At 41.8% G+C, this 17,387-nt stretch overlaps 1 protein-coding gene across 2 annotated transcripts in view; it reads right to left on the reverse strand.

Annotated features, from left to right (window-relative positions):
• CBFB (core-binding factor subunit beta) overlaps positions 1-16,264 on the reverse strand; it is a 48,905-nt gene extending 32,641 nt beyond the window's left edge. Inside the window, exons 1-3 of one of the 2 annotated variants that reach the window (XM_004583921.2) lie at positions 15,898-16,264; positions 15,548-15,634; positions 11,150-11,266 (exon numbers count right to left, since the gene is read on the reverse strand). In XM_004583921.2, the coding sequence (XP_004583978.1) occupies positions 11,150-11,266; positions 15,548-15,634; positions 15,898-15,975 (282 nt within the window). In that variant the 5' untranslated portion in view covers positions 15,976-16,264. The remainder of the gene's footprint in view (positions 1-11,149; positions 11,267-15,547; positions 15,635-15,897) is intronic. The other variant, XM_004583922.4, reaches the window with a different exon arrangement.
• Positions 16,265-17,387: the final 1,123 nt, after the last annotated feature.

Here is a 17,387-nt window from a genome sequence, read left to right on the forward strand (position 1 = left end):
CTGTCTTCTCTGGGCCACAAAAGATGATGCTGATGCACAAATTACACACATACTAGAGATGCGTATGGTAAATAGAAAACATTTTCAGTCACACCAAAACTTTGCTATAATCTGCAATGTGATTCATTTTCTTACATAAAATTCTGCTTCATGAAGGATGGATGTAAAATACTTTCTGGCTTTCTCATAGCAGAAAAAAAGAGTAACAGGACGTTAGTAGTCTAAACAACACAAGCCATCACACTGTCATTCTACACTGCTGAAAGTGCAAATGCTAGTTTTGATTCTCTCCATATCCATGCCTTTATTTTGAACTCACTTGGTTTAAAGCAGCAACTCACTCCTCTTCAAAATAGTTCACTTTAATTTTTTTAAAAAGATTTATTTTATTTTTATTGCAAAGTCAGATATACAGAAGGAAAGACAGAGAGGAAGATCTTCTGTCCGATGATTCACTCCCAATCAGCCATAACAGCAGCCAGAGCTGAGCCAATCCAAAGCCAGGAGCTTCTTCCAGGTCTCCCATGAGGGTGCAGGGTCCCAAGACTTTGGCTGCTTGACTGATTTCCCAGGCTACACGCAAGGAGCTGGATGGGAAGTGGGGCCGCCAGGACTTGACCTGGCACCCATATGCAGTCCCGGAGCGTACAAGGCGAGGACTTTAGCCACTAGGCTACTGCACCAGGCCCTAACTTTTTGTTTTTATTACTGTATTTGAAAAGCAGAAAGAGTGACCCAAGAGACAGATCAGATTCCCCTCGTGATCATGTAATTTTGTAGTTGAGGCCAGAGGCTCAGTAATCTGCCTCCTAGGGAGTGCCAACTTCCGGAACTTGGTCTTTGCTTAGCTCCAAGTCTGTTTTTTAGTGTGTTACTATGCTGCCAATAACTATTGTGTAAGATGCCACAAACCCCACTTACCACCTTCTGAAGCCTTGCGTGAAGTTAATTTTGAGTATCCACTAATAATTTAGTGTGGCCATTTTATTTAATTTTGATGATTGAAAAAGCAACCTTTATCCTTCCTTCATATTTTTAACCTTTAACTTTTCATGAATTGTTTTCCTAACAAGAGTGAATAATACTTGTGATTATAACCAGATTGCCGGGAAACTGTGTATAATTATTTGTTTTCTGCTAATAATTTGGTAAAGCTGGCTCTATCATTTTTAAAAATATTTTAAAATTTTAACATTGATTGGGCCCGATGCAATAGTTCAATTGGCTAATTCCCTACCTGCAAGCACTGGCATGTGTCCCAGCTACTCCACTTCCAATCAAGCTCCTTGCTTATGGCCCCGGAAGGCAGTGGAGGATGGTTCAGGTCTTCAGGACCCTGCATCCAAGTGAGAGAGCTGAAGGAGGCTCTAGGCTCCCAGCTTTGGATCAGCTCAGCTCTGGCTAATGTGGCCATTTCGGTGGGGAGAGGTCTATAAAGAGATGGAAGATCTCTCTCTGCCTCTCCTCCTCTCTGTAAATCTACATATCAAATAAATCTTTGGAAAAAATTACAATATATGAAAATTGGTAACACTAGCATATAGCAGTCCTACTCAGAAAGCAATTACTTCAGTTGATAGTATTTCAACAGTCTTTATCCTTATAGTGTTTGAATTATTACTACTGTGACAGAAATAGAACCAAGGGGGGAAAGGAGTTAAGCATGTTCCTCTGAAACATACTAACTTTGTCCTAGCTCTAACTAGGCATATATAATCTAGCAAAGGTCATGATGAAAAGTTATATTGAGACTAAAAAATCATCACATACTTCAGAGATATGTTTACCATATGTGCAAATTCATTTCACTAATGGGAAGATGCTATGACATACTATTTATCTTTAAAATATTGATTTGAAAGGTATAGTGACAGAAAAAAAAAAGAGTAGAGGAGAAGAGGAGGTCTTTCATTACTGGTTCACTCCTCAATGGCCACAACAGTTAGTTCTGGTGGCCCACATGGGTGGCAGGAGACCAAGCACTTGGGGTCATTATCTTTTGCCTTCCCAGGAACATTAGCAGGAAGCTGGAATGGAAGCAGAGCAGCCAGGGCTTGAATGAGGACTTGTATATAGATCACTGGTGTCATAAACAGCACCTTAAAGCCCTATTCCACATGCTTGGCTCCATGACACACTGATTTTAAACACCGTCTCGGCAGGTGCTGTAGCACAGTGAGGTTACCTGTCATCTGAGACACCTGCATCTCATGTCAAATCAAGTTCCGCCTCCGTTTCCAGCTTCCTCATAGCCACATACACACCGGGAGGCAGCCAGCAACGATGACTCAAGTACTCGGGGCCCTGCTACGCTTGTTGGAGAACTAAATGCAGTTTCAGGCTCGAAGCATCAGCCTGGCCTAGCTCTGCCTGTTGTAGGCATTTGAGGGACGGACAGAAGCTTTCCCCTTCCCTCTATCTGTCTCCATCCCTCAAATAAGTAAAAAAACAAACTTATAAAAGTTTCTTCAGAAAGTCAATTTCCTTTCTAAATAATTGTTAAAATCTTTTCTTTAAACAGCTCACTTTTAGTTCTAAATTTTATGATACAGTTACCAGTATTATAGTACAGTACACTTAACATACACTTATAAAATTTCGTTTGAGAAAAGGGTGGTAAAGTAGGGAGAGGAAGGGAGGCAGAGAAGAAGGCAAACAATTCCCTTCTGCTTGGTTCAATTTCCAAATCCTGTCAACAACTGTGGGGTCAAAGGTGGGAGCCAAGAACACAAGCCATTTCTCCCACCTAAGTGCAGGAGCCCAGTCACCTGAGCTGTTCCCACTGCCTTCCAACGCGTGTGTCGGCAGGAGGTTGGAGTCAGGGTCAGAGCTGGCCATGGAACCCGTATGAATTCTAATACGAGGCGTGAATATCTCAACCATGAGGGTAAATATCTTCTCCTTCAAAGGTATTTTAAAAACCAATTACTTATTTCAATGCTGTGAACTCTCAGGAAATAAAGGATGGGAAATTTACTTCATATTTTAGTTGAAGCAAACTACTTGAAATCTAGATGATGAAAATACTGAAAATCTAGTTGCAGTTGTACAGCTGCATGAATTTCTCTAGGGGGAAAAACCACATTCCAAAACCTTACCAAAGATATCTTTTACTTGGAATGACTGAGCTATCTAAAAAGGAGAAGGAACTTGTTGAGCTTGAAAAGGGATTTCTCAAAGCTAACATCAAGGAGCCCTGTAAATCCTGCCAAATTGTGGATGGTATATAAACAGACACAATATTTATTTTGGGACAAAGATTCTGCAGGCAAAAAAGCAAAACTCCAGTAAAAACAGAGCCACAGATCTTTGGGAAGGCCATTTAAAATAAGATTCTGTCTTTATTCATTAAATGAAATGCTGTTAAATTTTGCTTTATTATTTTATGCTCATGAAAATTAGTAAAGATTTTTGTGTTGGGATCTGTGTGGATTCAACCACTGCTTGAGAGGCAGGCATCCCAACATCCCCACATCAGTGCCAGCTGGAGCCCCAACTGCTCTGCTTCCAATCCTGCTTCCACACCTTGAAAAGCAGAAGACGACTCAAGTACCTGGCTGGATCCCTGCACCCATGCACCATGACAGAATCCCCGGCTCCTGCATTCAGCCTGTCCCAGGTTTCACTGTTGTGGCCATTTGGGAGTTAACCAGTGGATGAAGATCTCTCTCTCTTTTCCTCCCGCTTCGTCACTATGTTTCAAATAAATACATAAAACCTTCAAATTTTGTTTTAATGATAAAACACTCAGAAAATGAAAAACAGCACTACTTACTAAAATTTTTAAGACTGCCTATTCTTTTTTTTAATTTTTTTTTTAAGATTTATTTACTTTTTATAGCAAAGTCAGATATACAGAGAGGAGGAGAGACAGAGAGGAAGATCTTCCGTCCGATGATTCACTCCCCAAGTGAGCCGCAACGGCCGGTGCTATGCCGATCCGATGCCGGGAACCAGGAACCCTCTTCCAGGTCTCCCACACGGGTGCAGGGTCCCAAAGCATTGGGCCGTTCCTCGACTGCCTTCCCAGGTCACAAGCAGGGAGGTGGATGGGAAGTGGAGCAGCCGGGATTAGAACCAGCGCCCATATGGGATCCCAGGGCGTTAAAGGCAAGGACTAAAATAAAATAAATCTTAAAAAAAAAAAAAAAAAAGAGTGCCTATTCTAACAATATATACTTTATAACTATTTTCAATATCTGTTATTAGTGCTACATAACTGTGAGATAAACCCAAAAGCTATAAACTGGAATTAAAAAAAAAATCTAACCTCTCTTTCTAAGACCAATATTGTAAAAGTAGACAGTATATTCAGTTCCCACAGAAAAAGTGGTCAACAAACAATAGCACTAATGTTCATGTTTCAGTTTATAAAATTTTTTTTATAATTTTTATTATCTTTATTTTCACAAAGTGTACACATTCATTAATTCAAAATCCCACTGAAGTTTTATGAAACACAGAATGCATGGAAGAAAGCATTAATCTAACCACTCAAGACTAATAATTTATGGTCAACCATAATCATTTGCATTTATTTGAAATTAAAAATAATTGGAAATAGGTCCTAAGAGGAAAGATCATAGGAATTAAGACTGATCAGCTGCATTTTCCTTGTCTTTTGACAGCTAAATTAGAGGAAAACAGTTTAAAGAATTAAGAGCACTTTGGCTGCCAACATTTATTAACACACCAAGATGGATCACTTGAGAAAGACGTGGTGTTTCCACAGTGCACAGCTACCTGAAGCAGAGTGCTGGAGCTCTAACATTCACTGACTCAGTTGGCTACAATCTGACACCACAGACCCACCAACCAGCAGAGCTCTGGATAGGGGTTTACAATTTTCAAGGCGTTCTCACATATTCTAATAGCTCCTTTAGTTCCTACATGAAATAAATAGGAAAAACATTCACATTTCAAATTATAGATGAAGAAAACATTTATGATTGTCTTTTGACTCTAACCTACAGCTCTTTCTACTTCACTGTATTCTTTTGAAATCTGAGAGATTTTTTAAAGAACAAATATAGACAGCATTAGATATTTTGGTGCAAAAGTTTCTGAAAGACAAATGATAAAAATCTGGGGGCCAGCACTGTGGGGTCAAGACACCACAACATCAGCATTCCATGTGAGCACTGGTTTGAGCCCTAGCTGCCCCACTTCTGATCCAGCTCTCTGCTAACGCACCCAGGGAAGCAGGGGAAGATAGTCTAACTGCTTGGGCAGAAAATGTGAGATTCTGGAGAAGTTCCTAGATCCTGGCTCTAGTCGGTACAACCTTGGCCACTGCAGCCACTTGGGGAGTGAACTGGCAGACAGATGATCTCTCTGTCTCTTTCCTCTCTAATTCCGCTTTTCAAATAAGTAAAATAAGAGATAAATCGTTAATAAAATTATAAAATGTTGTGCTCTGATCTTATTTTTTTAAAAAGATTTATTTATTTTTGTTTGAAAGGCAGATATACAAAGAGAGGAGGAGAGACAGGGAGGAAGATCTCTCATCTGATGGTTCACCCCCCAAGTGGCCGCAAAGGCTGGAACTGAGCCAATCTGAAGCCAGGAGCCAGGAGCTTTTTCTGGATCTCACACGTAGGTGTAGGGTCCCAAGGCTTTGGGTTGTCCTCGACTGCTTTCCCAGGTCACAAGCAGGGAGCTGGATGGGAAGCAGGGCTGCAGGGATTACAACCGGCGACCATATGGGATCCTGGGGCGTTCAAGGCGAGGAGGACTTTAACTGCCAGGCCCCATCTGATCTTATCTTAAAATACTTATTTATATAGCCAATCATCCATCTTTCCATATTCAATGCTCCTCATTTGAAAATACTCCTACAACCACATAAGCAAAAAAGTAGAGATGACCCTCAATGAGCTCATTTTCTTCAACCATAAAATTACATTTCATGTCAATGAAGTAGTCACAGCATGTGGTTAAGAACTTGCATTTTTTTTTTAACATATTGGTTACTCAATACCATGTCAATTAATCCCATAATGTTGTAAACTGTTGTTGATGTTATGTTGGGGCTTTTAATTGATCGGGATGATATTCTGCCAGCTCTACCTTCAGACCAGAGATGGTCTCCCCAAGAAACCATTGAATTTATCTGGACAATAAAATGCTGGACTCTATGCTTGGTATATGCTTGCAATGAAAGAATCTTGACTAAATTTGAACTGTAATACTGCAACAAGTTGGAGGAATCCACCTTGGGGGAAAGTACAGGGAGGGGTTGGCAGAATCCCAGAGCCTATGAAACTGTGTCAAATAATGCAATGTAATTAATAAGAAAAATTACATTTCAAATCAAACCTTTTTGTTTTGTCTCTGTTCACATTCTGAGTTTTTCCAAATTCACTGTTTAAGTGAACATTATTACAGCTAGTCTCCAATAAGGTTCCAATGAGCCTAGTATTCTGGAATTTAAACCCATGCACAAAGCCCCTCCCATTGAGTGTGGGCTAGACTCAGTGACCAGTTTCTAACGAACAGCATTTTTTTTTTTAAAGTGACTTGGCAAACAGGCCATAAAAGCCAGGGACTTCATTATTCTTCTCCCTGTACAAGGAACACACCTAGGAACTGAAGCTGTCTACCAGTCAGTCCCAGGAGTGAGCGAGCTCAGAAGTGACTCCTGTAGCTTAAGTGAAACCCTTGGGGACTGCCCAGCTTCAGCCAACAGCTTAACCACAGCCTCCAAGACCCTGAGCCAACCCGCCCAACCACTCAGATTCCAATGAATGGGTACAAAGGAACTTCTGGGGGTGACTGAAACATTATCTTGATAATGGTGATGTTTACTTGCGAGTCTATGTGTTCAAATTCTGCTTACACAATTAAAGTGAGTGGACACTGTTGTACATAAATTCATTTCAATTACATGGAGTTGTTAAAAATGCCATTTATTTAGTTGAGATAAACAGATGAAGGGTCACATACCAAAACACTGTCATAACTTAAGGAACTAAAGGTCATTTGGGAATGAAGCAGGAGCTGCAGTTTAAAAAAAAAAAAAACAACTCCCCAAAACTAACATGCCTTATGCCAACCTAACCTGCTCCTTGCTCTGTAGTCTTGCATTTCAGATTATAGCAATCCCATACTCCTAATTGCTCCAGCCACCAAGTTGAAAGTCACTCTTAATTCCTGTTTCTCACACATCACATCCAACCCATAAGTAAATCTTACTGTCTCTATCTCAAACTACATCCAGACTTAATGACTACTTCTCACTACCCTCCACAGTTAACATCCTAGTTTCTTACCAAGATTATTGCAATAGCCAATCTGGGTCTCCTGGCTTCTCTGTTGCCCACTCTGGCCTATTATCAATCCACAGGGATCCTATTCACATTCATCTGCCCCCAAAACCTGAAGCCACTTACCATTTTACTCAGCATAAAAGTTCATGATTTCCAATGGCTCACTCTGGTCACATAAACCAGCCTGCTCCCTCTTATCCTCCTGACACCATCATTGACCCTCCTCCTTCTCAGTCTACTCCAGCCACAGTGCCCTGCTCACAACTAAACAACCCTAAAGGATATGCTTCCAACACTGGGCCTTTACAACGGCTGTGCTTCAAAGTTCAGTTACTCCTCACTGGGGTATTGACGATTTCTCTGCACACCCCACCTAAAACTGTTCACCTAAACTGTTGACATATGTCTTGCTAGAGTTATAGAGTTAGACTACCCGAAAAACAGCCAGGTTCAGCAAAATCATGCCTCAACGCTATAAACTGCTAAATACTAAAATTAAAATAGACATGAGACAGCTGAATAGTAATCTATAGCCATTTTAAGGTGTATAGAACCCGGTTGTATATAAACTAATAATTGAAATGTCTATGTAGAAGTCACAGGATGTGGTTCAGAACTTGCATTCTTTTTTTTTGTTTGTTTGTTTTAACATATTGGTTACTTAATACCATGTCAATTAACTTCATAACGTTATAAATTGTTACTGATGTAATGTTGGGGCTTTTAATTGATCGGGATGATACTCTGCCAGTTCTACCTTCAGACCAGAGATGGTCTCCCCAAGAAACCACTGAACTTATCTGGACAATAAGATGCTGGACTTTATGCTTGGTAGATGCTTGCAATGAAAGAATCTCAACTGAATTTGAACTGTGGTAATGCAACAAGTTGGAGGAATCCACCTTGGGGGAAAGTACGGGGAGCAGGAGAGAAACCCCAGTGCCTATAAAACTGTGTCACATAATGCAATGTAATCAATAAAAAAAAAAAATGGCTGTGCTTGTTCTGGAACACCTTTCCCCTCATAGTCATCATTTCCTAACCTCTTTGAAGTCAGCTCTTTACCCAGTCCAGCTTATTTAGAGTGATAAACATCCCTGCTCACTGATCACTTTTTTTTTCGCTCCACTTTTCCTACTTATCACAGCTATTATAATTTTGTAATACCCTGGTTAAATGAGTTGCTCAGTTATATCATAATAAATGAGGACTTTACTCAATTACAACTAACTCCAAAATCTTAACCTCTAAGGAAGTTGTCTGAAAGCTGTGTATGAATGGAAAAAGAATGAATCTGAATAAAAAAAGAATAATCACTGTTTCTCAGCAGGCAACCAGGCTGAGAAAATATAGAAGATGACACTGATGTTGAATCCAGTAGAAGCAGCAAGGGTAAATAACAGCTGAGAAGCCCCTTCAATTGTCCTTTCCTCTAGTCCTAGTCCTGTGAGAACAGAACAAAATCTAATGGCTATAAGGAGAGAGAACATCAAAAGGGAAGAAGAGAAGTGAGACCCCACGGCCTGAGCCCCCTGGAGAAGCACACACAGCGTGGCAGCTTTACTCTTCTCTAAGCTCACTTAAGTATTTTATGCCAGTCATCCCAGCAGATTGGGGCCCACATACCAAAGAATCTTCTCCTTAAGATTCTTTTCCCCTCTCTAGACTCTTGATGTATCAGACATGTTGTCAAAATTAAATTGGGAAATACTACGACACACACATAAACATTTACAAATTTACATCTAAGGGAAAGACGCTGTTTTCTAAGTGTTCCTATTCTTGGAAAATAGCCATGCCGTTTGTTTACGCATTGCCCATGGCTCCTTTCACACTGCAAGGCAGATCTGAACAGTTGCAACAGAAGGCTTAGGCCTGTAAAACTAAAAATACTTCTCTCTTTATAGAAAAGAAACAAAAACTTTCAATACAAATGTCAATAAAACAAACTTTGTGATGCTTGCATCAGTTCTAGAACTCTGAGATATTGGGAAATCACTGTTTTCTAAACATAAGAATAAGCGATCGGGCCCGGTGCTATGGCCTAATGGCTAAAGTCCTCGCCATGAACATGATGAGATTCCATGTGGGCGCTGGTTCTAATCCCAGCAGCTCCACTTCCCATCCACCTCCCTGCTTGTGGCCTGGGAAAGCAGTCGAGGAAGGCCCAAAGCTTTGAGACACTGCACCCACATGGGAGACCAGAAGAGGTTCCTGGTTCCCGACTTCGGATTGATGCAGTACTGGCCATTGCGGTCACTTGGGGAGTGAATCATCGGACGGCAGATCTTCCTCTCTGTCTCTCCTCCTCTCTGTATATCTGACTCTGTAATAAAAAATAAATAAATAAATAAATCTTTAAAAATAATAAATAAATAAATTTGGGAAAAAAAAAGAGTAAGCGATCTAACATTTTCGTTATTGTTGGTCCTACAAGCATAATCAAAAATATCTGAATGGCATATGTCCAAGAATAATGTGGTCTTAAAACTAATGAACCCTAGTTTCTAACAGGATTAACACTCATTGGTTAGTTATTAAATACTAAAAGGCATTAGTAACACTAAAATGTCAAACATGAAGTCTTAAAATAAAATTAAAACAGAAGAGAAAGCAATGCTTTTTTTCTGATGTATATGTTCAGTATTGAGCTAACATGTAAAACAAACGAAGAGTTTTGAACAAGGAAAAATAGTTTCTTCATTTGGTCATACATACATGCAAAAGATGAAAAACAGCAGTTCTACAATGACTTCACAAATTGTCTGCTTTATATATAAAATAGTAAAATAGTAAACATAAATAATAAAATTTAAACATTTGCTTTTAATATTCTAAGCAAACAAGCTAATACATGCAAAACAAATTACTTATTAGTATGTTAGAAGCCTGTGATCTAATCCCCCTTTCTAACTGAAGATCAGTTGATTACCAATAAAATACCAATTCTAATTTTTAAGAAAATCTTAATTTTATATTTATATATGCACATTAGAAATTCTTTTACTAACACAGACTAATACAAAACTTTTTTTCAAAGCAATAATCTGATAAATGTTTCGCAAATAAAGTGTTGGGTTATACTCTATTTGTGACAACATTTACAAAAATAATTTAGCAAGTTAATAGAAGTATAGAAATACACAAGAAAATAGGAAAAATATGGAACATAAAATTGGATCCAAAACAATTCTCCTTTACTTACAGGTTAGATGACCCAAGACACTATTCATAAAAATTCCAGCAAAATAAAATGAAACATTTAACTTAGATTTTAATAATGCTTTCAGCTTAAACATTTCTACCTATATTTTGTTGCATATTGAACCTAAACTGTCAATGAAATTTATAAAACATCTACTTGTTTTCCCAGAAAATTGTGCTCAAAATAATTTTCAAATTAAAGTTTTGACATTTTCTCAAAATCAAATTTGCTCTATTAACAGAACTACAGCTATCCATGGCTATATATAAGCACTATTAATTTTTTAAGCCTTTAGAACCTTTTACCACTTTTCTCTTAATTTCATACTTTTACAGTACATATACTTTACTAATACTTTATAGATACTTTAGTAAACATACAAAAAACCTTGTCAACGCTCTTTAAAGAATTAAGTATTGAAAGTTAAATGTAGGAAAGCACATATTAAAGATTAAAGCTTGCTATGACACATATTATATACCTGAAATGAATAAGTAATATAAAAGCTTAACAATGCTTTTTTAAAACTGTAGTACATTTTTAAAACAGGGAATCAAAAAAATCTGATCATATATGTGTATTCAGACCTGTGATCTCTTTAATAAAATGGAAATCCTTGGATAAGCTCCAACAGAACAATTCACAATATTTTCAATTGCAAAGAAATGTTTCCTACCTTGCCTGCTTCCCTTTCTAAGTCGACGTACTCCCGGCTAGGTGTCTGTCGCTGTTCCCCCTGCCAGCTGGCCGGAAAAAACTGGAGAGACAGATTCGTTCCTGTGGCCACAAAAGCCTTTTAGAAAAATCAATACAAACAGGATCAGTAGCAGGACATTACATAAATTATGCAGGCAGTCATTTATTTTTACATCAGTTTATGTCTTAAGCCAGGCAGCAGGGACAATACTTAAAAGTTTAAAAAAAAAAAAAAAAAAAGAAAGAAACCATGCACTCATCATTTTTCTTAAGTATTAAGTTACAAACATCTGATTCCATTTTGAGGACATTCGCCATTGGCTGCTTAAATATAAATTCAGACACACAATCAATACTTTCTTTCAGGTCATTTTTTGCTGACGTTAGGATCCCACATTGCTAATATCTAGCCAGAAAGCACCATCTTCACATTTAAAAACTTACATTTCTAAGTGTGAAAACTATTGAAGATCTAAAGATTTTGAATTTTAAAATATGTCATGGTGTCTAAAGGAGACATTATAATTTCTCTTGATTTCTCTTGCAAAAGCAAAACACTATATGGCATATGGAACATTAAAAAACTGGAATGCAAAGAAAAGAAGTGCATTTTTAGGCTTAGGCTTTAAAGTCCATGTTTTAAAAAAAAAATGTACTTCAGATGTGTCTCCCATAATAACCCAGGCATTAGCAACTGCTGTGAAGATACTTCTCTATAAAACCTTTTATGGAGCCCAGCACAGCAGCCTAGCAGCTAAAGTCCTCGCCTTGTACACGGAGGAATCCAATATGGGCACCGGTTCCAATCCCGGCAGCCTCACTTCCCATCAGCTCTCTGCTTGTGTCTTGGGAAAGCAGTCGAGGACAGCCCAAAGCCTTGGGACCCTGTACCCATGTGGGAGACCCAAAAGAGATTCCAGGCTCCTGGCTTCGGATCAGTGCAGTTCTGGCTGCTGCAGCAGCTTGAGAAGTAAATCAATGGATGGAAGATCTTCCTTTCTGTCTCTCCTTCTCTCTATCAATCTGCCTTTCCAATAAAAAATAATAATTAAAAAAATCTTTTAAGACAGAAAAATGTACACATTTTCCAAAATGTTGCTTTAGAAAAACTGGATCTGACCCAAAGAAGACTATCTGATATTTATAAGATTTAGAGAGTACCACTCAACAAACAAAACATTCTAAAACCATGTCGATAAAGTGGCATTCTATGTTGCCCCCGGGCAATTCAACTCAAGATTCCCCTAAGCAAAAAATAAATACACAAATAACATTACTCATCTTCCCCAAGGAAATTCAGAACAAAGTAAGCTAAAAGCAATCTTGAAGAAAAAAAAAAAAAAAAACAAGCTTTTTAATCAATCTAAACTCTTCTGAAACTGGAATTTGTTTGATTTTATTAAGTTACTGTAATTTTGTTTTTCAGCAGTCTTCACCTGAAAGCCAGAGGGTCATACTTTGGGCAAAGTGTTTCAAGCCATTGGATGATTCAGCTCTCCACTAGTTCCCCTAATGGTTAACAGCTTATTCTTTAGAGGTAAAGCTGGAACTTCCTAATTCTATTACTGGTACAACAGGTACCTTTGTCAACCCAATTGCTAACCTTAGGTTTCTCTGATGGCATTTCCCTAATCAACTGGGATACCCTTTTCCTAGCGGTAGCAGATAACAGCTCCAGCCCACGAATGAATACCCAAGACCAAGGCATGCTGCTTCAGCCTGGCATTCACCTTGTGGCAAATGGTTCCACCTTCTGCGAGCCAGAATCAGCTCTGTGCTAAGACATGCTGCAGATCTTATTACCTCACCTCCTGTTTGAATGCCAACCTCAGAAGATATTTCCTGCTTCATCACTTTATGCCCATTATCTCATAGAGATCCGTCTCCGAGACAGACGTGATAGCAACAGATCATTCTAGAAAAGCATTTTCCAAACGTATTTAACCATGGAACTCTTTCCTTTAATGGAACATTTACACATCTAAGAGGTGGGAAAATTCTGTTCAACAACAAAACAGCTACATTGATATTATAACTGTATCTAAGATTTCCTGGCTGTTCTTTCACAAATTACAAAATGGCACACCTTGCCAATTGAGTTCCCTTTACCATTCAATATTCAGGACTAAAAACATACCCACATATTAGATTTTACTTCCAACACCTGAGACACTACACCTTGTCTTAGTTATTTTTTCTTTAGTGTAGAAGACATATTTCCCACTCTTACCGTGACAAGAATTCATAAGAGAAGTATCCTATTTAACCAGTTAGAGTCTATTGGTCATTCATAATGATTTTATAAAATCATCCTAGGGTAACGTCTGAGTTTTACCTGAGAATGGTCACCACAGCTCTAAAATATTTCTACGTCAAATGAAAACATCACTAATTCCACTGGAATGTGCAGAAAAGTTAGGAATAGCTTTGAGAACTACAGATTTTCTTACCGTGTATGGCTGCTGAGAGAAGCAAAATGGTGCCTTTTCCACAACCAAATAGGTAGAAACCATAGCCTTTTCACAGGTCACAAGATAAACTTCAGGCATTAAACAATGTCCAGATTCAAATTACCAAACACCTTTAAGGCAAAGCACCTATACCCAGATGGGCAGATACACACAACAGTTTCCACCTTCTACAAGCTAGGGATTTGCCATTTAAATGGGGGTAATGCCGAATTCAAAGGAAAAAACCAGAGGAAAATGTGAAATTCCTCCTCAAATACAGTGCTGCTATGCCCCCAAAGCATATGCAAATCTCACAAAGAAATCTACCTTCTTCAGTCTTTAGTACGCATAAGACACAAAAAAATATATTAAAACTTTATGAGCCTCAGGTATTTGGAAAACATCTAATTCAGCCTGAAAAGAAATTCATGACAAATACAAGTGACCTTTAACACTGCTACAGATCATAGCAATACACATCATACAGCAATTCAGATATACACGCCAGCTCATAACTGCACGCCACCAAGTGTGATATGACAGAAGGCATCCCACTAGCTGTGCTATAAACCAGACTTCCAAACACATCAGCTTTAAAAACTTATTATTCTCTCACCTTTCTCAATCCTATCAACTGCCTGCAGCAAATCTTTTGGTTAGAGTTATCCTCCACCCTGTGCAGAACAGGCAAAGGATACTACAGTCACTACATCTACTAATAATTGATTTCTTTTTTGTGCTCACTCCATAACAAGACTGAAAAGTATCTAACTTATACATTTACATCACAGACACATAACAACTCCTCAGGCAACACGGAGCAGAATAGTCAAATATTCTAGGAGATCTGATAAATGGAATCAAATTATCTTCCATTCAAATATAATTCTAAAAAACTTCCTTTGAAATAGCAAGAGCATTCTTTAAAAAAAATGTGACTGTGGTGATTAAAGAGCAAAGGTTTTATGATATGTGAATTGCAGCTAGAAAAATGTTTTTAAAATAACACTACAGAGAGTGGGAGAAAATTTTTCCAGTGTGTCTTCCTATTAACCCAAAAGCAAACTCCCCTGTGGTGCCAAGTCTCCGCCAAAGCAATAGGCCCAGGTCCTGCAGCACAGAACAGAACTTCACTAGCGAGTGCCTTAACTTTGTTAAAAACAAACACCTCTTTCTTTCTACCATTTCACAAGCAGATAAGAGGTAGGACCCTTGGGTGGTGCTTGGTTTTTTTTTTCCTAGCCCCAGGTGTGATGGAGGCAAGGCACCTACGGGTTTCTTCGCACAGCCTAACTCGCACTTCCTTAGGAATTGCAGCACCCACAGCCCCCAGATCGGAACGGTTTCTTTCCGCTTCTCCGAGTCTTCACACAGGCAAGAGATCAAACTGGCAGGATCTTGGGGTCCCCCTGCCCCTACACCCCTCATCTTTCCATCTGTTAGAACAATAGGTAGCAGGAGGCAAGATTTGCTACTCGGCTATTCTGGAAGGGAGGCAGCCTCAACACGGAGCTTGACCACCAACCCCAGCATCTCAAGAAACACACTGCGGCGGGCCTGCCAGGGTCTCGCCGTCAACATCCCGAGCCCCCCTCCCCCGATCGCGTCCCACACAGCCCTCCTCCATTCCCCCTCGCCGCAGCCTCCTCCGACTCGAGCCGGAGCTCCACTCGCGGCCGGTTCCGGGAACCACGAGGCGCGCCGCAGCCGGCCACGGGGGGCGAGCGTCTCCCGCGAGTCCCGGCCCACCGGGGTCTAGTTTCGCATTTTGAATCCCGAGTAGGAAGTGAGACGGCGCCCGCTCAGTTCCGGGAGCCGCGGCGGCCGCGGCGCCGTCCGGAACCCGCCCGGGCCCGCGCGCAGCTCCCCCCAAGCGCAACAAGTGACCCGCCCGCCCGGCCGCGCGCGCCCCGGCCCCGCCGACTTACGATCTCGGAGCGGCCGTCGCGGCAGGCGTTCTGGAAGCGCGCCTGGCGCTCCTCGTGGGGCCGGTCCCTGAAGCCCGTGTACTTAATCTGCAAAAGGCAGAGGACGGCCCGAAATCAGGAGCCAAATCCGCGGAGCCGCCCGCACGCCCTCCCGCCCCGCGCGGCGCCGATAAGCCCAAGCACAGTCTGCGGGCAGACGGTGCCCGGCGAGATTGCCCGTCCTCGGGCGCAGCCGGCCTGGGGGACTCCCCAGGACCGCGCCGCCCCAAACTTTTCTCCGCCCGGGGCCCACTCGGGACGCGCTGAGGCCTCCGCAGCGCGCGCGCCTGCCCGCCGCCCGTCCTCCTCACCTCACATTCGCGGCTCAGCTTCCTGAAGAACTCCTCGTTCTCGAACTTGCTTCTCTGGTCGGGCACGACGCGCGGCATCTTTTTGCCCTGAGGGGCCGTGCCGGCCGGCCGGGCTCGGGGGTTTGCGCGGACAGCCGCTGGCCGGCTCGGCGCTGACCGACTGACCGACCGCCCACCCGCGGCGCCCGGACTCCCGCTTCTCTTTGTTTCAGGCGCCCGCCCGCGTGGGCTCCCGCTCCGGGGAGTCTGAGTGCCGCCGCCGCCGCCTCCCAACCCACGCCGCCGCCGCCGCCGCCGCCTCAGCCGTTGCCTACCGCCCGCGCAGACCCAGCTCTCGCCGCCCCCGGCCGCCGCCGCCGCCGCCACTTCCTCTCGCCGCCCACCTCGCTCGCTCAGCCGCCCGCCCCGCCCCCGTCGGCCCCACCCCTCCTCCTCGCGCGCCCGCCCGCCTCAAACTCCTGCAAACAAGACGCACCATTCACAACTCCGCGGCCCCCGCCGCGCATGCGCCGCCCGCCCGCTTGCGGGGTGGCTGGGCTGCGGCGAGCCAGGCTCCCTCCCGCAGCGCCGCACTCTTCCACACGCGTGGCCACGGACCACTCAGGGTGGAACTGCGCTATGGGAGAATCTGTCCGGCCCTCCCGGGAGCGGCCTCGGCTGGCCTTTTTGTCGGCCCCTTCCTCAGCCATCTGGAATTTTAGGGCTCCCTTGACTACTGAATGCGAGGAAACCTAGGTAGTTGGGGACTTTGTGTCCCCAAGTACATGGGGGTGGGGTGGCGTGGGGGGTGTAGGTTGTGTACACTGAAGACTAAAAGTGGAAACAAACCAAGAATCCAACAGAATCATTATGGAAAGGTGGCTATTGGAGTAGAAAGGGGATCCCATTTTGTAATCTGCCAGCTTCAACATTGGCCAGCAAAGCCTTTTTCTTGATTTTCAAAATGCAGATACTAAGTTCCCAATGTTAGCATGAAAGCTTTTATCTGGGTCTAGCATGGAATGGTTGTTCAATAAATTGAAGTTTAAAAAAAAAAAAACCAAGTTGAATGACATAACTCATCGACAAGCCTCATGTTTACCCAAAGTGCAATCAAATTCTGAAAAATAAGATCTGTAAATTCTAGGCAAGGTTTTATCCAACCTGGAGACAGTTCAATACAAGGTTTATAGCAGAGCTTGACTCAAAGTTGGGCTCTCATTATTCTCATTCTTGAACCTTCAGCTTGTCAAAAATTCAGTTCAAGGATGACAAATAATTACCATGAGGATACACCTAAACATAGAAATTAGCGCCTTAATCGGTTGGTAATATCTGCTTGTATGCAGCATTTGGCAGAATTTTCCATCCCTGTATAGTCAAAACTCATTTTTTACAGTTAACGGAACTGAGCTAGGATGACTAGCTGGCTTGGGTTACCAGAGACTGTCCTGGCTTAAGCAATGAAAGTCTCCCATCCCAGGAAACCATTCATTCCCCCCACACAAACC

The sequence above is a fragment of the Ochotona princeps genome, chromosome 16, assembly GCF_030435755.1.
Source record: "Ochotona princeps isolate mOchPri1 chromosome 16, mOchPri1.hap1, whole genome shotgun sequence".
NCBI lineage: Eukaryota > Metazoa > Chordata > Mammalia > Lagomorpha > Ochotonidae > Ochotona > Ochotona princeps.